The sequence below is a fragment of the Suncus etruscus genome, chromosome 11 (assembly GCF_024139225.1).
Source record: "Suncus etruscus isolate mSunEtr1 chromosome 11, mSunEtr1.pri.cur, whole genome shotgun sequence".
Classification (NCBI taxonomy): domain Eukaryota; kingdom Metazoa; phylum Chordata; class Mammalia; order Eulipotyphla; family Soricidae; genus Suncus; species Suncus etruscus.
Window position 1 is genome coordinate 86,880,345 of NC_064858.1, and position 21,073 is coordinate 86,901,417.

A 21,073-nucleotide genomic window follows, 5' to 3' on the forward strand; every position below is an offset into this window, starting at 1 on the left:
AGGCGTCGGGATTCCCTGGGCTCCCAGGCCCCAAAACCTAGGAAGCAAAGCCCTGCCAGCCAGCCAGCCAGCCAGCAAGCCTAGTAACGATCCTGGAGGAGCAGAGCTCAACTCACGACGGAGGCGGGCGGGGCGGGTTTAGAGACTAGGGGCGGAGCCGGGGCGGTTCCACGGGCGGGGTCACCACTAGCCACGCCCACAGCGAGCCCGGCCTCCGGTCACGTGACGGCGGCGCAGGTGAGCGCTGCTTCCGGGGTCGGGAGCCCCGGATCGCTCCATCTACCTGCGCGGGAGTCACAGCCGGACCGCCCGGCCGGCCATGGCGTCCTCTTCCGTCCCGCCGGCCTCGGCCCCGCCGGCCACCGCCACCCCCGGCCCGGGCTTCGGCTTCGCCTCCAAAACCAAGAAGAAGCATTTCGTGCAGCAGAAGGTGAAGGTGTTCCGGGCGGCCGACCCGCTGGTGGGCGTGTTCCTGTGGGGCGTCGCCCATTCGGTGAGACCCTGGAGTCCCCCCAAAGGTGCCCCTGGGGGTCCCCAACTTTTCAGCCCAGGCTGTCGTTCTCTCTCTCTGGGTTCTAGGCTCCCCCCGTCTTGCGCCACCGCCTGGGCCCCGTTCCCTTGCCCACCTCGTCCCTCCCAGGGGCTGCCCCAAGTCTCTCTCTGCTTGCTTGCTTGCTCCAAGTGGAGGATTTTGGGGGGCTTCTCACTCTCACGCCCTTCTGCTGCCCCTCAGGTTCCTCCTTCTCCGCCTAAGCATTCCCCTGTCTTCCTGCCCTCCCACTCCACATCCCAGCTCCAGACTACCTTGACCTGTGCCAGTGCCAGGCCCCCTGGCTGGTAGGACATTAGGGGGCCCTGACCCCTTCTGAGTTGGGGGTGACTGACAGTGGGTGGGCCTGGGCAAGCTGTCTGTGCACTTTCCTGGCCCCTTGGTTTTCCAGGTGCAACCCCTTGGTTTCCTTGAATTTTTAAGCCTGCTGGCCTCTCCCTTTTCCTTCCAGAAGTATACATCATATTTTTAGAGAAGCTGCTATCACCCACACACCCACCCCAAATCCCACACATATTTGGGATTTTTGTCTATATGTGCTTTTGCTTTGAAATGCACCCTCCCTTGGCTTTGAAATGCACCCCCCTTGACTGAAAGGATGATGGGAGTAAGTGAGGAGTTTGGATCCTGGGGACTCTCCAAGGTAATGAACTTTAGAAGCAGAAAACTAGAGGATGTGGGATGTGGCTGGAGATCTGGAGGAGGCCAGAGAGGCCAGTTAGTTTATTCCCCGAAGACTTCCGTCGCCTGTAAAGTATGCAATGACCTTGAATATGACACAGTGTTTTTATAAATCAAACCCTTGACTCATGAAGACAGAGGTTGAGGGTGGTGAGGAAGAACAGTTTTGGGCATGTTCTTCATATGTGATTTAGAATGTCATGGTGGGGGATTGCCTATTTTGCTCCCTGAAGTTTGCGACTCTGTAGACTTCTCCCGGCAAGCTGCGTGGGCCTGTCAATCTCTGGCACTTGTGATGGGCAAGGTTGATGGAAGCAGAGCTGTCTGTTAAATGCATCTTTTAGGTGACTCATCCTTCTTCTGGGTTGCAGAAACGTAACAAAAGGAATTTCCTTTAGCAAGGGTTGAGAGCTTTCTGCCTCAGCTTTCATAGGTGTGTGTATTCATACACATATATATGTATATCTGTGTGTATATATATATAATGTTCATATATATTAGCCTCAACATCCCACTCTCCAGTCAACACACAGTTACTTCTAGTGTTTAGAATGGAGAAATTCCTTGAGCATATGTCTTACTGATGATTCAGCCTGTATGACAGCAGGTGACGAGGAGGGGGCATGCAGAACCATAGCTGAATTTTAGGCTGGGAATCACAAGTGGCTTTTTTCTTTCTTTTTCTGGAGGAATATGTTCTGTCCTCCTTTTCTACTGAGAATAAGAGGAGCTGGGTTTCACTGCAGGAGAGGGAATTTAGGTTAGACTGTACTTTATAACCTCTATGGAATCATCACACAAGGATAGGCAAGGGATGCATTTGTTTGCCTAATAAGCACCTCAGGACCAGTGCTAGCCAGGCTACTGAGGTGTGTATGCAGGTGACTAGAAGTGGTCCTTTCCCTTGAGCTCAGACTAGGTGGGTAATAGTTTATAGGAACTAAAAATTAAAGGCCCATGATAAGTAGCTTATTAAAGAAAGGAGAATTTTTTTTTTTTTTTGGCTCTTTGGGTCACACCTGGTGATACTCAGGGGTTACTCCTGGCTATGAGCTCAGAAATCACTCCTGGCTTAGGGGACCATATGGGACACTATGGTCCATCCTGGGTTAGCGCATGCAAGGCAAACGCCTTACCGCTTGCGCCACCTCTTTGGCCCCTAAAGAAAGGAGAACTCTTGAGTGACAGCACTGGATAGAATGTAAGTCTCCTTGGAATTTCTTAGTGCCGGAACTTCCTCTCCACCGGAAATAATAGACTGCAAGTTCAGGGGCTAGGAGATCATGTGATGCTTTCATATTTTGTGTGCTGTTGGCCTGATTTTAGTGGATAGAGGCCTGATGAACTCATATCCTTCTTCTGCCTTCATACTTTCTGAAATCAACTGCTCTTTTTTACCTCACACCTAGACAAATGGGTGGCCTGCTGCAGAGAAAGAACCTCCTGAAGGTGGTCTGGAAGGACCTTCCTATTTGTAAGGAGCTGCCTCTAGCAGGATACTGACATTTCTTTCTTATTGTTCTTGACTCCCCCACCCCCCAGCCCCCTTCACTCTCTTGTGTACTTTAAAAATGCCTTTTGTTTTGTTTTTAATGGAGCATGGAACTGTTTGTCTTGAGAGGCTCAGTTGACTGAGACTTTTTTTTTCTTTCTCAAGAATTTCTCACAACTTTAAAAATAGTCCTGGTTGCTTACAGGGTTTGCCTAATATAAAGTGACTGTGGCGAGCAAGCAGTTCCATGGGGGCGGGAGTGTGGGGCTTGCTTGCTGCAGTCCTTCCTGGACAGCAGGAGAGGTTGGCCACATTCTCTTGTCTCTGCCAGGCATATGCAGAGCCATTGTCTGGAAAGGCATGAGCTTTGAGTTACCCTTTTATGGCAGGAGAGTATATAAGTATCTCTGTCTACTCGTACTCACTTGCCCTTGCTTTTCTCCATCTGTTTTTTTCAGATCAATGAACTGAGCCAGGTGCCTCCTCCAGTGATGCTGCTACCGGACGACTTTAAGGCCAGCTCCAAGATCAAAGTCAACAATCACCTTTTCCACAGGTGGGAATTCCCACCCTTCTTTCAACCTTCCTAGCAAAGAACAAATTCGTCATTTTAAGAGTTAAGATTTAGGGGCCGGGCGGTGGCGCTAAAGGTAAGGTGCCTGCCTTGCCTGCGCTAGCCTTGGACGGACCGCGGTTCGATCCCCCGGTGTCCCATATGGTCCCCCAAGCCAGGAGCATCTTCTGAGCACATAGCCAGGAGTAACCCCTGAGCGTTACCGGGTGTGGCCCAAAAACCAAAAAAAAAAAAAAAAGAGTTAAGATTTAGTGAGGGTCTGAGAGATGGTACAGCATGTAGGGTGCTTGGACTGAACCAAGTTTGATTCCCAGAACCTCACATACAGTTCCCACCCCCTCACAGACACAGCAGGAAGAATAAGCCCTGAGCACAGAACCAGTAGTAAACCTTGAGCATTGATAGGTGTGTACCAACTGCCACCCTCCCCACAAAATTCAATGAGATTTAAACTTAGAAGGCAACATTTTGTTGTTTGTTTTGGGGCCACACCCAGCAGGGATCAGCTCTGTGCTCAGAAATAATTCCTGGCAGGCTCGGGGGACCATATGGGATACCAGGGATCAAACCTGGGTTGGGGGGCCGGGAAGGTGGCGCTAGAGGTAAGGTGTCTGCCTTGCAAGCGCTAGCATAGGACGGACCGCGGTTCGATCCCCCAGCGTCCCATATGGTCCCCCCAAGCCAGGGGCGATTTCTGAGCGCATAGCCAGGAGTAACTCCTGAGCGTCAAATGGGTGTGGCCCCCCCCCCCCAAAAAAAAAAAAAGGGCCCGGAGAGATAGCACAGCTGGGCGTTTGCCTTGCAAGCAGCCGATCCAGAACCAAAGGTGGTTGGTTCGAATCCTTGTGTCCCATATGGTCCCCCGTGCTTGCCAGGAGCTATTTCTGAGCAGACAGCCAGGAGTAACCCTTGAGCACCGCCGGGTGTGACCCAAAGACAAAAAAAAAAAAAAAAAAAACTTGGGTTGGCCACTTGCAAGGCAAACGTCCTACCTGCTGTGCTATCACTACAGTCTCTAAGTTGTGTGGTTTAAATTTGCTTTTCATTATAGTTTTATAAGGTATTTACTAATTTCTTTGTCCAATAGCCTGGTAGTTCTGTAGATTAAATGTTTATATTCTACTTTCATGCATTTCTTCTTCTTCTTCTTTTTTTTTTTTTTTTTTGGTCACACCGGCAGTGCTCAGGGGCTGCTCCTGGCTCTACACTCAGAAATCGCCTTCGGCAGGCTCGGGGGACCATATGGGATGCTGGGATTTAAACCACTGTCCTTCTGTATGCAAGGCAAACACCCTATCACTGTGCTATGTCTCCGGCCCATGCATTTCTTTCTTTTTTTTTCTTTTTTTCTTTTTTTTTTAAAAAAAAAAAGGAGGTTTGGAGTTGTTGGGTCATACCTGGCATTACTTTCTGGCTTTTTGCACAGAAGTAACTTTTGGCAGGGTTAATTGACAGAAAGGGATGTTGGGAATCGAACTTGGATTGACAGCATATAAGGCAAATGCCCTATCTGCTGTGCTAGTGCTCCAGCCCCTTCCATGCATTTCTGATAGAGGGACTCTGAAAGAAGTACGTGGATTTCCAAAGCCCTTCTATTTGAGAGGACATATTATCAAAGCAGGGCATTTCTAATTTTAGGATATCTCTACATTGCTTGAGATTTAGGAAATACTGGTTTGGTGGACAGTAGATTTTGGTTTGTTTAAGATACTTGCCAGCCATATAATTGTGGCAGATCATTCAGCTTGCATGAATCATAGTCTTCCCCCTACAAAATGGAAATAAGGGGTTGGAGTGATAGCACAGCAGGTAGGGTATTGGCCATGCATGTGCCTGATTCTTTACCCAGCGTCCTATGTGGTCCCCTGAGCCTGCCAGGAGTGATTTCTGAATGTCAAGCCAGGAATAACCCAGAGTGCTGCCAGGGATGGCCCTAAAAGAACAAAAACAAACAAACAATGAAAGGAAATAATACACCTCTAAAAGTTTTCTCAGGTTTTTCAAATAAGGTAATGTCTGAGAGGGTGTTTGATAAACTGTGTTGCTTTGTTTTCTTACCATGAAAACCCCTCTTTTAGGGAAAATCTGCCAAGTCATTTTAAGTTTAAGGAGTACTGTCCTCAAGTCTTCAGGAACCTCCGTGATCGATTTGGCATTGATGACCAGGATTACTTGGTGAGAATCCAATATCTGTTGAGGGTAGCTCTTTCTAACAGCTGGGGAACCTATGAGACATTCATAATTGGAGGAATGAAAGGTAACAGTCTTTTAAGTGTTACTCCTTACCTTGTTGTAGTCTCAGACATCTTCAGAGAACTGATGAAAGCTCTAAAGCCTCTCCTTGAAGGAAAAATAACAGAAAAAAAATTTCGCTTTCCGTATCATCCAGTCCATATTTGGGAATTTTATTATAGCCCCCCTACACAAGAACCTCTTGGACCAGGGCTATATCCACTTGTAGACATGGCCAGTTAATCGTTATCTTATGATTTACATTTTTGTATTTAAGGATGAGGGAAAGAGCCTGTACTCTGTTCTGTGTCCTCAGGTTTCCCTTACTCGAAGCCCCCCAAATGAAAGTGAAGGCAGTGATGGTCGCTTCCTTATCTCCTATGATCGGACACTCGTCATCAAAGAAGTATCCAGTGAGGATATCGCTGACATGCATAGCAACCTTTCCAATTACCACCAGGTCTGTCCTCTCTTTGATCTCATTCTCTCCCTTTTCTTTCCAATTCTTTTTTTTTTTTTTTTTTTTTGGTTTTTGGGCCACACCCGTTTGACGCTCAGGGGTTACTCCTGGCTATGCACTCAGAAATCGCCCCTGGCTTGGGGGGACCATATGGGACGCCGGGGGATCAAACTGCGGTCCGTCCTACGCTAACGCTTGCAAGGCAGACACCTTACCTCTAGCACCACCTTCCCGGCCCCTTCTTTCCAATTCTTACCCATTTTGTTTGATCTTGGGCCACACATATGCACAGTGTTGTTCAGGGGTTATTCCTGGCTCTATGCTCAGGAATTACTTTTAGTGGGCTTCGGGGATGTTGAGGATTGAATCTGAGTTGGCTGCGTGGTGCAAAGCAAGCTCCCTATCCACTGTATGATCACTCTGTCTCCTCAGTCTATTTTGTCCCCTAAGAAGCACTTGACATCATGCTTTTGTTTTATTTTACATTTTGAGGGGTCCATATCTAGGGCGTATCCAGTTCTTTGCAGGCTTACTTGCAAAATAATGCTGAGCCCTGTTTACTATCTCAGTGGCCTCGATTTTATGATGATTCTTTTTTATTTATATATTTATTTTTTGGTTTCCAAAGGTTTCTCAGGACTCTTGAGGCTACTTCCTGCAATTCTTTTTGTTTGTTTATCTTTTGAGGGGGTTGTACCACACCTTTAGGTACTTAGGGCTTACTCCTGGCTCTGCTCTCAGGGATCATTTCTGGCAGTGCTTGGGACAATATGGTGTGCTGGGAACAAACCTAATCAGTTGCATGCAAGACAAACTTCCTGTTTGTACTATTGCTTCAGCCCTTGTAAGAGAAGTTTCTTAAAAGATGAGTTGGGGCCAACCAATGAATAAGTTAGAAGAGAACATTCTAAGCAAAGAAAAATAGCACTTGTGAAGGCACAGAATCATGAGAGAGCTTAATATCAATTAAGTTGCTCTCAGAAAATCATTGCGGTGGATTATATTGTGGGGAAATAGGAACTAGATGATGAGGGATTTTATAAAACCTTCAAAGAACTTTGAGCTTCATACTGAAGGTGGATTGCTGGAAGATGATATATAGGTGGTTTAAATATATCCTTCTGGGGACCAGAGAGATAGCATGGAGACAGGGCGTTTGCCTTGCATGCAGAAGGATGGTGGTTTGAATCCTGGCATCCCATATGGTCCCCCAAGCCAGCCAGGAGCAATTTCTGAACATAGAGTCAGGAGAAACCCCTGAGCGCTGCCGGGTGTGACCCAAAAACAAAATATATTCTTATGGCAGTATTTTATTTTATTTTTTGGTGGGCAAGGAGTTTTAGGGCTTTCCCAAGTGGTTGTCAAGGCTACTTCTGGCTCTGTGCTTAGGAATCATTCCTGGTGGCAGTTCTTGGAGGACCATATATGATATAGAGAATGAAATCAGGGATAGTAAATATGAGGCAAATACCTTCATCCCTGTACTATCTTTTCAGCTCAGCCATACCCCAGACCCCTGGAGGTAATCTTAATAGTCTAGGTGAGAAAATACAAGACACTAGGGATGTAATGGCAGTAGAGATGGAAAGGACAAGAATTGGGGAAAGTAAGGCAAATAAGCTTCCGTATTTCTGGTTAGAGATAATTGGGTATTCATACAGTAATATGAAGCAGAAAAAAAATAATTTTGGGGCTGGAGTGATAGTATAGAGGGTAGGATGTTTGCCTTGCATGCAGCTGACCCAGGTTCGATTCCCAAAAATTCCATATGGTCCCCTGAGCCTGCCAGGAGTGATTTCTGAGCACAGAGCCAGGAGTAACCCCTGAGTGCTGCCAGGTGTGGCCCAGAAAAAAAAAAAAAGAATTTTTTTTTTCCAATCATTTCCCCCAAAATAACTTCTGTGTTTATCAGTAAGAATATGAGTAGCAGGCCCGGAGAGATAGCACAGCTGGGCGTTTGGCTTGCAAGCAGCCGATCCAGGACCAAAGGTGGTTGGATCGAATCCCGGTGTCCCATATGGTCCCCCGTGCCTGCCAGGAGCTATTTCTGAGCAGATAGCCAGGAGTAACCCCTGAGCACGGCCGGGTGTGGCCCAAAAACCAAAAAAAAAAAAAAAAAAAAAAGAATATGAGTAGCCTTTCTGGTTTTCAGTTTTCTCATTCATATAAATAATAATTCACCTAATAGTGCTGCTGTAATAAGTAAATATATTTGATAAAGGCCTCAAAATTGTTTTTTCGTTTTTTGGGTCATACCCTGCAGCGTTCAGGGGTTATTTCTGGCTCTCTCTCGGGGGATCACATAGGATGCCAAGGATCAAACCCGGGTCCATCCCAGGTCAGCTGCATGCAAGGCAAATGCCCTACACCTGTGCTATCTCTCCAGCTCCTATCTTTTCTGGGGTTTTTTGGATCAGAAATTTTTGTTTGTTTGTTTTGGTTTTTTGGGCCACATTCAGTGATGCTCTCAGGGCTATGCACTCAGAAATCATCACTCTTTGTTGTTGTTGTTTTGTTTTTTTATTTTATTTTCTTTGGGGGTCACACCTGGCAGCGCTCAGGGGTTACTCCTGGCTCTATGCTCAGAAATTGCTCCTGGCAGGCTTGGGGGACCATATGGGATGCTGGGATTCGAACCATCATCCTGCATACAAGGCAAATGCCCTACCTCCATGCTATCTCTCCAGCCCCAGAAATCACTCTAGGCTTGGGGAACCATATGGGATGTCAGAGGATCGAACCTTGGTCTGTCCTAGGTCAGCCGCATGCAAGGCAAATGCCCTACCTCTGTGCCACTGCTCTGGCTCCAAGAAATATTTTTTAAATAATTTATTTATTTAAACAACATGATCACAAACATGTTTGTAGATAGGTTTCAGTCTTTAAAAAAAAACCTTCGGGGGGCCGGAGAGATAGCATGGAGGTAAGGCGTTTGCCTCTCATGCAGGAGGTCATTGGTTCGAATCCCGGCGTCCCATATATGGTCCTCCCGTGCCTGCCAGGAGCAATTTCTGAGCCTGGAGCCAGGAATAACCCCTGAGCACTGCCGGGTGTGACCCAAAAACCACAAAAAAAAAAAAAAAAAAAAACCTTCGGGGCCGGGAAGATGGCGCTAGAGGTAAGGTGTCTGCCTTGCAAGCACTAGCGTAGGAGGGACAGCAGTTCGATCCCCCTGCGTCCCATATGGTCCCCCCAAGCCAGGGGCGATTTCTGAGTGCATAGCCAGGAGTAACCCCTGAGCGTCAAACGGGTGTGGCCCAAAAACCAAAAAAAAAAAAAAAAACCTTCACCAGTGCAATATTCCCAATACCAGTCCCCCCATCTTCCTCCTCTCCCACCCCCTGCTTGTATTTGAGACAAGCACTCTATTTCTCTCACTCACTACCATTGTCATGATTGTTGTTAGTATAGTTATTTCTCTCAATGCACTTACCTCTCTTTGCGGTAAGCTTCATATTATGGGCCAGTCCTTCCAGACCTCATCTCTATTGTCTCTGGGTATTATTACAATAATGTCTTTTTCTTTTCTTTCTTTCTTTTTTTGGGGGGGTTTTTGGTTTTTGGGTCACACCTGGCAGCGCTCAGGGGCTACTCCTGGCTCTATGCTCAGAAATGATCTCTGGCAGGCTCGGGGGATCATATGGGATGCCAGGATTCGAACCACCATCCTTCTGCATGCAAGGCAAATGCCGTACTGCTGTGCTATCTCTCCGGACCTGTCTTTTATTTTTCTTAAATTCCACAGATGAGTGAGACTATTCTATGTCTCTCTCTCCCCCTCTGATTTATTTCACTCAGCGTAATAGTTTCCATGTCCATCATGTTTGGAAAAATTTCGTGACTTCATTTTTCCTGACAGCGTTATAGTATTCCATTGTGTATATGTACCACCATTTCTTTAGCCACTCATCTGTTGTCTGGCATCTGGGTTGTTTATAGATTCTGGCTATTATAAAAAGAGATGCAATGAATATAGACATGCAGAAGGTATTTTTGTATTGTGTTTTTGTGTTCCTAGGGTATCTCCCTAGGAGTGGTATAGTTGGATCATCTGGGAGCTCAATGTCCAGTTTTTTGAGGAATTTCCATATTGTTTGCCATAAAAACTGGACTAGATGGCATTCCCACTAGCAGTGAATGAGAGTTCCTTTCTCCCCACATCCTCACTAGCACTGATTGTTCTTGTTCTTTGTGATGTGTGCCAGTCTCTGTGGCATGAGTTGTTGTTTTAATTTGCATCTCCCTCATGATTAGTGATGTGGAGCATTTTTTTCATGTGCCTTTTGGCCATTTGTATTTCTTCTTTGAGGAAGTGTCTGTTCATTTCTTCTCCCTACTTTTTGATGGGGATAGATTTTTTTCTTGTTAAATTCTGTCAGTAATTTGTACATCTTAATATTACGCCCTTTTCTGATGGGTGTTGGGTAGTTTTTCCCATTCTGTGAATGACCTTTGTATCCTAGTCACTATTTTCTTTGAGGTACAGAAGCTTCTTAATTTAATATAGTCCCATTTGTTTATCTCTTATTATTATTTATTATTTTTTGGTTTTTGGACCACATGCGGTGACGCGCAGGGGACACTTCTGGCTATACAATCAGAAACCGCTCCAATGAGGCTGGAGTGGTGGCACAAGTGGTAAGGCATCTGCCTTGACCGCGCTAGGCTAGGATGGACCTCCGTTTGATCCCCGGCGTCCCATATGGTCCCCTAAGCCAGGAGCTATTTCTGAGCATATAGCTAGGAGTAACCCCTGAGTATCACTGGGTGTGGCCCAAAAACCAAAAAAAAAAAAAAAAAGAAAGAAAGAAAGAGAGAGAGAAAGAGAGAAAGAGAGAAGGAAGGAAGGAAGGAAGGAAGGAAGGAAGGAAGGAAGGAAGGAAGGAAGGAAGGAGGAAGGAAGGAAGGAGGAAGGAAGGAAAGAAGGAAGGAAGGAAGGAAGGGAAAGGGAAAGGGAAAGAGAAAGAGAAAGAGAAAGAGAAAGAGAAAGAGAAAGAGAAAGAAATCACTCCTGGCTTGGGGGACCATATGGGATGCCGAGGAATCGAACCACTGTCTGTCCTAGGTTAGCATGTACAAGGCAGACATGCTACTGCTTGTGCCACTGTTCGGGCCCCATCTATTTTTTTTTTTATCTCTGCTTGTACTTGTTTGGACAATGGTGTTTCCTCCTTGCAGATGCCTTTAGTATCAATGTCATAGAGTGTTTTACCTGCGTGTTCTTCTATATACCGTATGGTTCCAGGTCTGGTATCAAGGTTTTTAATCCATTTGGATTTGACCTTTGTGTATGGTGTTAGATGGAGGTCCATGTTTGCTTTTTTACATGTGACTGACCAGTTGTCTCAACACCACTTGTTGAAGAGGCTTTCCTTGCTCCATTTTGTGTTTCTTGCCCCTTTGTCAAAGAATGATTGTACATCTGGGGAACATTCTCGGAATACTCAAATCTATTCCATTGATCTGAGGGTCTGTCTTTATTCCAATACCAAGCTGTTTTAATGACTATTGCTTTGTAGTACAGTTTAAAGTTGGGGAAGCTGGTGCCTCCCATCTTCTTCTTCCTAAGGGTTGCTTAGCTATTTGTGGGTATTTATTGTTCCAAATGAATTTCAGTTTTTGATTCACATTTTTGAAGCATGTCATGGGTAGCCTTAGATTAAGTGTCTTAATTTTTGGAGGGAAACTATTCTGGCTAAGAGATAGAACATTTCTGTAGTTCATCCATAGTCTATACTACTAATAGTTAATCTAGTAATAGTTAGGGTTTGGAGTTCAAGAAAGAGGATCAGAGCAGAAGTCTATGTTTGAGTTAATAGGTAAACTGGTGATATGAAAAGCTACAATTGAGACTATCAAAGAAGAGTGGGTAAAGTGAAATGAGAAGATTGGGGACAGAAGTTAAGGAGCAAGTAGGGAACGAGAGAAATAGTTCAGTATTTACCTTGATCATGGCTGACCTGGGTTTGGTCCTGGTACCCCATAAGGTCCTCTAAGCCCAATAGGATTGATTCCTAAGTGCAGAACCAGGAGTTACCCCAGAACAACCCTAGTGTGGTCCCAAAACAACAAAAGAAAACAAAACAAATAAAAGAAACAAGTAGGGGAAAGAGCCTTCTCATAAAGGAGACCAAGAATAGACGGACACTTTTAATTATGCTTGGCCTACTAATTCCATTTAGGACAGGATAATAACAGAATGGTATAACAGAAACAGAGGGTAAAGATTGTAACTGTGTTTTTTCCCCTACCTGAGCCTCACCTGGTAGTGCTAGGGTGTTGCCCCATTTGTTGGGTCCCGTTTGTTGATTGTTTGAGTATCCACAAAGAGCTCCCAGAATGAGAAATTGATTCCCATCCTCTTGTCCCCTTTTGGGGGGAGTTTTTGTAATATTTATCCACAGCAAATAATCCACACAGACAGGAGGGTTAAGGGTTAAAAGGTTGGGAGAAGAGAGTCCTCTGTCAGCCTGCTGCTAGCTCCAAAACACACCTTGAGCCAGCCAGACAACTCTGGCAGAAGACCCCAACCCCTCGCTCCCAAACTATTTATTCGGCTCTCAACAGCGCCCCACCTGAAAGGTCAAGGTGGGACAACAGGCAAAGAATAATCTTATGGAAATATTTTCATATACAACACTAGGGGACCTTGGGTGCTGGGGATCAAACCTGGACTTTCTCCATGCAAAGCATATATTTTAACCTTGAGAGTTTATATATACATATATATACACATATACATATATATGAATAATAGGAATCACTGGATTGACCCCAGGCCCCCTAACCCTTCACCAATGGTATAAGGTGAAGGGTTAGGGGGGCTGGGGTCAGTTCAGTGATTCTTTTTTTTTTTTTTTTTTTTTTTTTTTTGGGTCACACCCGGCAGTGCTCAGGGGTTACTCCTGGCTGTCTGCTCAGAAATAGCTCCTGGCAGGCACGGGGGACCATATGGGACACCGGGATTCGAACCAACCACCTTTGGTCCTGGATCGGCTGCTTGCAAGGCAAACGCCGCTGTGCTATCTCTCCGGGCCCCAGTTCAGTGATTCTTAGCCTTGCCACTTGAGTGCTTTGGCCCAGTACTACTTGGGGGCTGCCAGGGTCACTCACACTCAACAATGCTGGGGGCCAGGAAGGCACCTGCAGTGACAGAGATTAAATTCAGGGTCTGTGTAAGCTTGAGCCACATCCCCAGCCCCAGGTGAAAAAGCAGCTTTGTTTTTATTTTTGGGTCACATCCTACAGTGTTCAGGGTTTACTCCTGGCAGGGTTCAGGAGATCCTATGACAGCAGGGATTGACCCTGGGTCAGGTACCTGGGAAAAAACCCTGGCCACTATACTCTCTGGTTCCCCGCTGAAGATTTTTCCTTTTAGTTTTATTTTTTGGGCCACACCCAGCTCAAGTTACTCCTGGCTTTGCACTCAGGAATTGCTCTTGGTGTTGCTCAGGGGACCATATGAGATGCTGGGGACTGATATGGGTGTGAGGCAAATGCAATCTCCCTCTGTAGTATTTCTCTAGTCTTTGTGAAGAGTTTTTTGTTTGTTCATTTTTGTTTTGTAAGCAATACGGTGGTGCTCAGGGGTTACTCCTGGCTCTCACACTCAGAAATTACTCCTGGCGGGGCCAGAGCGATGGCGCAGCAGTAGGGCGTTTGCCTTGCAGGCAGCTGATCCAGGATGGGCCTCGGTTTGATCCCCGACATCCCATATGGTCCCCCAGCCAGGAGCGATTTTTTTTCTTTTTTTTTTTTTTTGGTTTTTGGGCCACACCCGGCAGTGCTCAGGGGTTACTCCTGGCTGTCTGCTCAGAAATAGCTCCTGGCTGGCACGAGGGACCATATGGGACACCAGGATTTGAACCAACCATCTTTGGTCCAGGATTGGCTGCTTGCAAGGCAAACGCCACTGTGCTATCTCTCCGGGCCCCAGGAGCGATTTCTGAGTGCATAGCTAGGAGTAAGCCCTGAGCTTCACCAGGTGTTTCCCTCCCCACCCCCCCAAAAAAAAATGAAATTACTCCTGGCTTGTTCAGGGATCCCAGGAATCCAACCTGGGTTGGCTGTGTGCAAGGTGAATGCCCTACCCGCTGTGCTAAAAATAAATAAGTAGTTTCAAGTGCCACCTCACTGTAATATGACCTTGATTAGGTACTCAGGAAGGATTGGGAAGAGAGGTGAGTTAGGGAGATTTCAGAGCAGAAATAATGGTATAAATCTGATTTTTTATTGGTTTGAGGTATGAATGGGATATAGCAAATGGATCAATTGCTGACTAATTTTCTGAAAAATATAGAGAGAGAAGTAGGCAGCAATACTGAGAAAGATATGGTCCAGAAAGAGGGATAGTTTAAGAACCCATATTATATGCCCTCAAACATGAATTTTATTTATGGGAATCTAGCTCACTAAGAAAGATGGCTCATATCACTTCATCGGGAAATGTAATTTCTTTTCTGTAACCCTGCAGTGCTCAGGGTTTCTCCTGGCTCTACACTCAGAATCACTCCTGGCAGTACTTGGGACCAAATGGGATGCCAGGAATTGAACCCTGGTTGGCCATGTGCAAGGCAAGTACTCTGCTATTGTGCTACTGCTCTGGCCCCTGTGAATGTAATTTCTAATTGTATTTCTATGACTACTTACACAAAAGGGCATAAGATAAGCATTAATGACACCTCTATTCTCCATCTTAGAAAATAAGAATGGTGGGCCCGGAGAGATAGCACAGCGGCATTTGCCTTGCAAGCAGCCGATCCAAGACCAAAGGTGGTTGGTTTGAATCCCAGTGTCCCATATGGTCCCCCGTGCTTGCCAGACCTATTTCTGAGCAGACAGCCAGGAGTAACCCCTGAGCACTGCCGGGTGTGGCCCAAAAACCAAAAAAAGAAAAAAAAAGAAAAAGAAAATCAGAAAGATGAGATGAATCATTTTAAGTTTAAGAGATAGTATCCAAATGGAATGAAACAGGAGATGGAAACTTAGAAACTAGGTGGCATGGGCAGCTCGGAACCCCCACCATTTTTGATATGTTGCTAGCTTCTCTACTTGAAGTTTTTTGCTCCATCCTAGAATGGTGATATCTGAATTCACATCTGTGGACTACCCATGGATCTTTTGCTTAGCCTCTCCACCTTTTTCCCTTCACTCCAGTACATTGTGAAGTGCCATGGCAATACACTGCTACCCCAGTTCCTGGGCATGTACCGAGTTAGCGTGGACAATGAAGACAGCTACATGCTCGTGATGCGCAACATGTTTAGCCACCGCCTTCCTGTGCACAGAAAGTATGACCTGAAGGTACGACAGGAGGGGACTCCTGAAATCCTGGTTTGGCTCTGGATGATTTGGTTCTAACTTCTTTTGATGGGGGGGTGGGGAGAATGTTGCCAAGGCTTCTTAGCTGCAAGCACCAAATGATTCATTTTTGTTTGGGGCCACATCTGGTGGTGCTTCATATTTCTTCGTAGATCAGTTTTCAGGGTCACTTCTGGCTATGTTTCGGGAGCCATGTGGTGTTGGGATTGAATTCAGTCCTTCATGCAAACCACAATCTCCAGCCCATTAAGCTATCTTTCCAGCTCCTACCTGGTTCATTTTATTTCTTGAGGTTTCTTTTAAGGGAGGAGCAGGGTAGGCATGGGTGCTCAAGAGACTTGACAGCCATTTGAATGATGCATATCTGACCAGGCATTCTGGGGGCTTCAGTGATAGGCCCCAGGATGTAGTGCCACTGTTACTCTACAGGGCTGGGATCACTAGGACCACTCTAACAGAGCTCAGGGACCTCTAGTACTACACTTGGTGATACTTGTGGGGCCATGTGGGGCCAAGGATGGAATCTGGATTACCTGGCATGTGCTATCTACCAGCCCCAGAGCAGTTCATTTTAAAGGGATGGAGGCTGCAGTTTTGAGGATCTGGGTCTTTTTTGTCTTTGGATTTGAGGGCCATAGCCATGGTACTATTCCTGGCCCTGTGCTAAGGGCTCTCTCCTGGGTGGTTCTTGGGATGGTGCTGGAGATTGAATTTGTGGCAACCGTGTGCAAGGCAAGCATCTTAACTCCTGTATTGTCTCTTCAGCCTAGCAGCTGGGTATTTAATCATTTTCCTTGACTTGCTCTTTGGGTCTCTTTATAGGGTTCCCTAGTTTCCCGAGAAGCCAGCGATAAAGAAAAGGTAAATATGAATTTTAAATGACAGGTGGGGGAGTGGAGAGGATGAGTGAAAGAAGGAGTCTTACTGAAATAAAAAAGGTCAGGCTCAGCAGTTCTTTATTCTTTTATTTTGGGGGAGGGGCACATCTGGTGGTGCTCAGGGGTTACTGTTGGCTCTGCACTCAGGAATTACTCCTGACTGGCTCAGGGGAACAAATGGGATGCCCAGGATTGAACCCAGGTTGGCTTTGTGCAAAGCAAGTACCCTACCCACTGTACTGATGCTCAGGCCCCTTGAGACTTCTTTATTCTTATCTAAACACTGAAAGGAAGAGAGATGAGAGACTTGAACTGATGACAGCCCCTAGAGAGATCAGTGGAGATAGGTCCTCCTTGCTGGTCTGCCTTCTTTCTGGGGAAAGCTTATAGGTTGGAGGTGAGAGTGAGAGGGATTGGGGAGAGTTTGAACAAAAGGCTTCCCCATTAATTCCCATTCAGGGCTCTTGTCCACAAATAGCTATTTGTGAAGAAGAAATAAAAGTCACTGCTAGAGTTTTGCCTGAAAACCGTAATCAATTTGGGGTGTAGCTGCAGACTGAGTCTAGGGAAACCATTGGAGGGGAGAACTGACTTTGGGGCGGCATCACAGAATGATATAGGAGGACTGGAAGCCCTGTTCTTTGCATTCACTGAATTAGAGCCCGAGATTACATTGTGGAGGTATGTTTGGTTCCCCGCAATGTCCTGTTCCCTTCTTAAGGTAAAGGAACTGCCCACCCTGAAGGATATGGACTTCCTCAATAAGAACCAGAAAGTTTATATTGGTGAAGAGGAGAAGAAAGTCTTCCTGGAGAAGCTGAAGAGAGATGTGGAGGTGATGGTTGGGTGCTCTAGGAAAATTCTTTGCTCCTTCCTTTTGCTCCCTGGGTAGTTGTCTCTCCCTAACACAGTCTTCTTTCTTTCTTTCTCTCTTTCTTTCTTTCTCTCTTTCTTTCTTTCTTTCTTTCTTTCTTTCTTTCTTTCTTTCTTTCTTTCTTTCTTGCTTGCTTGCTTGCTTGCTTGCTTGCTTGCTTGCTTGCTTGCTTGCTTTCTTTCTTTCTTTCTTTCTTTCTTTCTTTCTTTCTTTCTTTCTTTCTTTCTTTCTTTCTTTCTTTCTTTCTTTCTTTCTTTCTTTCTTTCTTTCTTTCTTTCTTTTTTTTTTTTTTGGTTTTTTGGGCCACACCCAGTAACGCTCAGGGGTTACTCCTGGCTATGTGCTCAGAAGTTGCTCCTGGCTTGGGGGACCATATGGGACACCGGGGGATCGAACCGCGGTCCGTCCAAGGTTAGCGCAGGCAAGGCAGGCACCTTACCTTTAGCGCCACCGCCCGGCCCCTCTTTCTTTCTTTCTTTCTTTCTTTCTTTCTTTCTTTCTTTCTTTCTTTCTTTCTTTCTTTCTTTCTTTCTTTCTTTCTTTCTTTCTTTCTTTCTTTCTTTCTTTCTTTCTTTCTTTCTTTCTTTCTTCCTTCCTTCCTTCCTTCCTTCCTTCCTTCCTTCCTTCCTTCCTTCCTTCCTTCCTTCCTTCCTTCCTTCCTTCCTTCCTTCCTTCCTTCCTTCCTTCCTTTCTCTCTCCTCCCTCCCTCCCTCCCTCCCTCCCTCCCTCCCTCCCTCCCTCCCTCCCTCCCTCCCTCCTTCCTTCCTTCCTTCCTTCCTTCCTTCCTTCCTTCCTTCCTTCCTTCCTTCCTTCCTTCCTTCCTTCCTTCCTTCCTTGAGTTCTCTGTGTAGAGGGGAGTTGGACATGAGCTCAGGAAAAAAAACCCTGGAGGTGGATGGCTAGAATGAGCTCTAAGGATGACCTTTGTCACCCATTTAGGCATTACAGGGCTGAGATATAGTCTCAACCTTCCGGTCTCATATGTCCTTTCCCCAGGGGCTCCTAGAAACTCAGTGTTGGAATGAGAAGATTGGTTTCTGGGGGTGGGGAGAGAAGTTCTGGAATGTCTGATTTGTCAGTGGGCTTTCAGTTCCTTGTGCAGCTGAAGATCATGGACTACAGCCTTCTGCTGGGCATCCACGACATCATTCGGGGCTCTGAATCAGAAGAGGAGGGGCCTGTGCGGGAGGAGGAGTCGGAGGGGGACGGAGACTGTGGCCTGACTGGACCTCCAGCTCTGGTGGGCTCTTACGGCACCTCCCCAGAGGGCATCGGAGGCTACATCCATTCCCACCGGCCCCTGGGCCCCGGCGAGTTCGAAGCCTTCATTGATGTCTATGCCATCCGGAGTGCTGAGGGTGAGGCAGATCTTGGAAATGTTGTGGGTGGGCAGGGTTGTCCTTGGACAGAGACCACGGTGTTGGGTGGAGAAGCTGGTTGGCTTTTCAGAGTAGGGCTGAGGGCAGGTTGGGGCCCCACTGGTAAACAGAGCTGAATGGTTGGTTCCCAGGGAGAAGAAATTGGGATTAGTTGTACCCTTCTTTATGCACTGATCTCTCTTTTTTTTCTCTCCTTCTCTCTGATTCTCTCTTTCCCTCTCCCCTCTCCCCACTCCAGGGGCCCCCCAAAAGGAGGTATATTTTATGGGCCTCATTGACATCCTGACACAATATGACGCCAAGAAGAAAGCAGCTCACGCAGCCAAAACTGTCAAGCATGGGGTGAGAGTTCCTCAAGCCTCTCCTTTTCTGTCATGATTCTTTGGAGACTCTTTAGAGAACCTCTTGTGCCAGAGCAGGGACCTGGCAAAAGGATGAAGGGCAGAGTGTGGGAGTGGTCTGGAGTAGAGTGGCGGTTAGGGAATGGGGAATAAGGGAGGCCTGGGGTGGGGGGAGGCTGATAACAGTGTTCCAAACTTTCTCACAGGCTGGGGCGGAGATCTCTACGGTCCATCCTGAGCAATATGCGAAGCGATTCCTAGATTTTATTACCAACATCTTTGCCTAAGAGACTGCCTGACTCCATGATGACTGCTGCTTTAAGTTCAAGGTGGTGGGGTTCTGAGAAGCTGGAGGGAATGTGGATATTCTGGCCACTAGTACTTCTTTTCCTCCTTCGCCAGTTCAGGCGATGTGCTCTTCCATCTCCATAACTATCTTATTGAATCGGCTCCTCCTGGATCTCAGAAATGCATCGTCCTTTCTTCCTTTTGTCCAGTCATCATAGTTCCCCTTGCCTGCACCCCCCCTCGCCCCAACATGTTTGCTTGCTACCTTAGAGTGTTCGTGTTGACTCTCCCAAGTGCCTTGATCTTTGTCAAATGTCCTGTTGTTTCTAAAACAAAGGAAGAGCTGGGGGTTAGGGGGCTGTTTGCCTGGCTGACAGCTGGGCCTCCTCAAGCAACTACTCTGGAAGCACTTTACTGTGTGTAGAACTAGTGTCTGAATTTTGCTGACAACCTTATATATCCCAGTGTGGCATGCTTCTTTCCGAGTATACCCTGGGATGGAGGACTTTCAGAACACTACAAATTTGGGTGCAGGCACACATACATTACAGGCTATGGCCAATCTCATATACTGGGTGGGGGTGAGGATGGGGGGAAGTGGTCAGGGGAACTGGCACCTCAGGGAGATGGGACCTAAGGATGCTGTGATTATGTAACTATTTGGAGAGGGTCTCTCTCAAGGATGGTCTACTCTCCGGTCATTTTCACCTCCCACCCCTCACTTCTGTGCTCTCCTCTCTCTTCGTGGGTGTGGGGGCTTGGAATCGGCCAGAGTGTTCATGCCTGGTTGAGGGCTTTCGCTGCTGCTTATCACTGGCGTCTCACACCACTTCCAGGACTGGAATCTTCAGTGAGGTGTGGGCGCTTCTGGAGGCAGAGGTGGTGGGTGGGCCTCATGTTAGATTTCTTCTCTTCAGATCTAGCTGTTTCTGTTTAGTCCGAACAGAAGGGACCAACTCTCCCTGGGTCTGCCCTAGTCATTTCAAGAGAATGGAGGTCTCTGTGTAGGGCCCCCCTCTCCCCTGCCATCCCCTGTGTATGTGCCTAGAATACTTCCTCCCCCTTTCCCTTCTCTAGCCCTTTTCCCCGTTGTATTTGTTATTCTGTTCTCTTCTGTCCCATCTTAGACTGCTACTGTGTCTCTCAGGGGACAGATGGCCTTCTTTGTCATCTTCACTCTCCACCCCCAGAGAGGAGCCAGAGCCATAACTCAATCATCTGCCCCCTCCAAACACAGTTTTGTTGATTTTAGCATGATAATCACACCAAGTAGAGGACCCTGGTGAAGCAGGTCGACTCCTCCCTTTTTTGCTGCCTTCCATCCCTTTGAGGCTTCTACTTGATTTTTGTGTGTTTGCTTGTAACATGAAGAGCAGTCCCAATAAATAAAAGACCTGCAGTGACACAAGCCTTCTTGCCCTGTATCTGACAAAACTGATAAGTCTCACGAGAAGATGTGGGCTAGAAAGGAGATTGTTCCTCTCCTTCAGTCTCTGTGCCACACGTTTTGAAGTAAAAGAAGAGTCCCCGGTTAAGGTTTGAGTCCCACATATTCTATTCCTGTCAGAAGCCTCCTGGATCTTATTCATTCCAACTGTACCTTTCCCCTGTTGAATGCAATAAAACTCCATGACACCAGCAACCGTTGTTCTTTGACCATGTGGCTAATGTATCATGAGCGGTATGGTCTTCATCATTCGTTGCTTCTGTTTTCATCTTTTATTAATAAAAAAAAAAAAGGATGGTGTGTATTTACTTCCTTTGCTGTCACTATATAAAAAATAAATTATTGAATCCAAATTTCTTCACAGAATTTCTCTTTTTTGCTCCAGTCGTCAGGGTATAGACTCCTTAACTAAGGATGTGGGTTCTCAGGCTTCGAACCCCAAGAGTTCATAGGGATTTGTAGGGAGATGGAAAACTAACTGGGAGCCAGGAGTCCAGCTAGTTGAGGCCTTGGGGAAACAGAAGTGACCCTCTTCTTGCCCAGAATTCTGGGCTTG

General features: G+C 46.5%; 1 protein-coding gene across 1 annotated transcript; it reads left to right on the top strand.

Annotated features, from left to right (window-relative positions):
* The first annotated feature begins 232 nt into the window (after positions 1–232).
* PIP4K2C (phosphatidylinositol-5-phosphate 4-kinase type 2 gamma) lies at positions 233–20,870 on the top strand. Its single transcript, XM_049783078.1, has 10 exons — positions 233–493; positions 3,182–3,279; positions 5,376–5,472; positions 5,846–5,989; positions 15,146–15,292; positions 16,133–16,171; positions 16,910–17,023; positions 18,153–18,420; positions 18,680–18,783; positions 18,989–20,870. Exons 1-10 carry the CDS (start codon positions 320–322, stop codon positions 19,067–19,069), a joined length of 1,266 nt encoding a protein of 421 aa, XP_049639035.1. The 5' UTR covers positions 233–319; the 3' UTR covers positions 19,070–20,870.
* The last annotated feature ends 203 nt before the right edge of the window (positions 20,871–21,073 follow it).

Bases quoted from the DNA above. Each gene is read 5' to 3' on its own strand.
- PIP4K2C (XM_049783078.1), top strand. From the start codon at position 320: ATGGCGTCCTCTTCCGTCCCGCCGGCCTCGGCCCCGCCGGCCACCGCC. The intron at 5,473-5,845 runs GTGAGAATCCAA...CTGTGTCCTCAG, and splicing joins TTGATGACCAGGATTACTTG to GTTTCCCTTACTCGAAGCCC. The intron at 18,421-18,679 runs GTGAGGCAGATC...TCCCCACTCCAG, and splicing joins TGCCATCCGGAGTGCTGAGG to GGGCCCCCCAAAAGGAGGTA.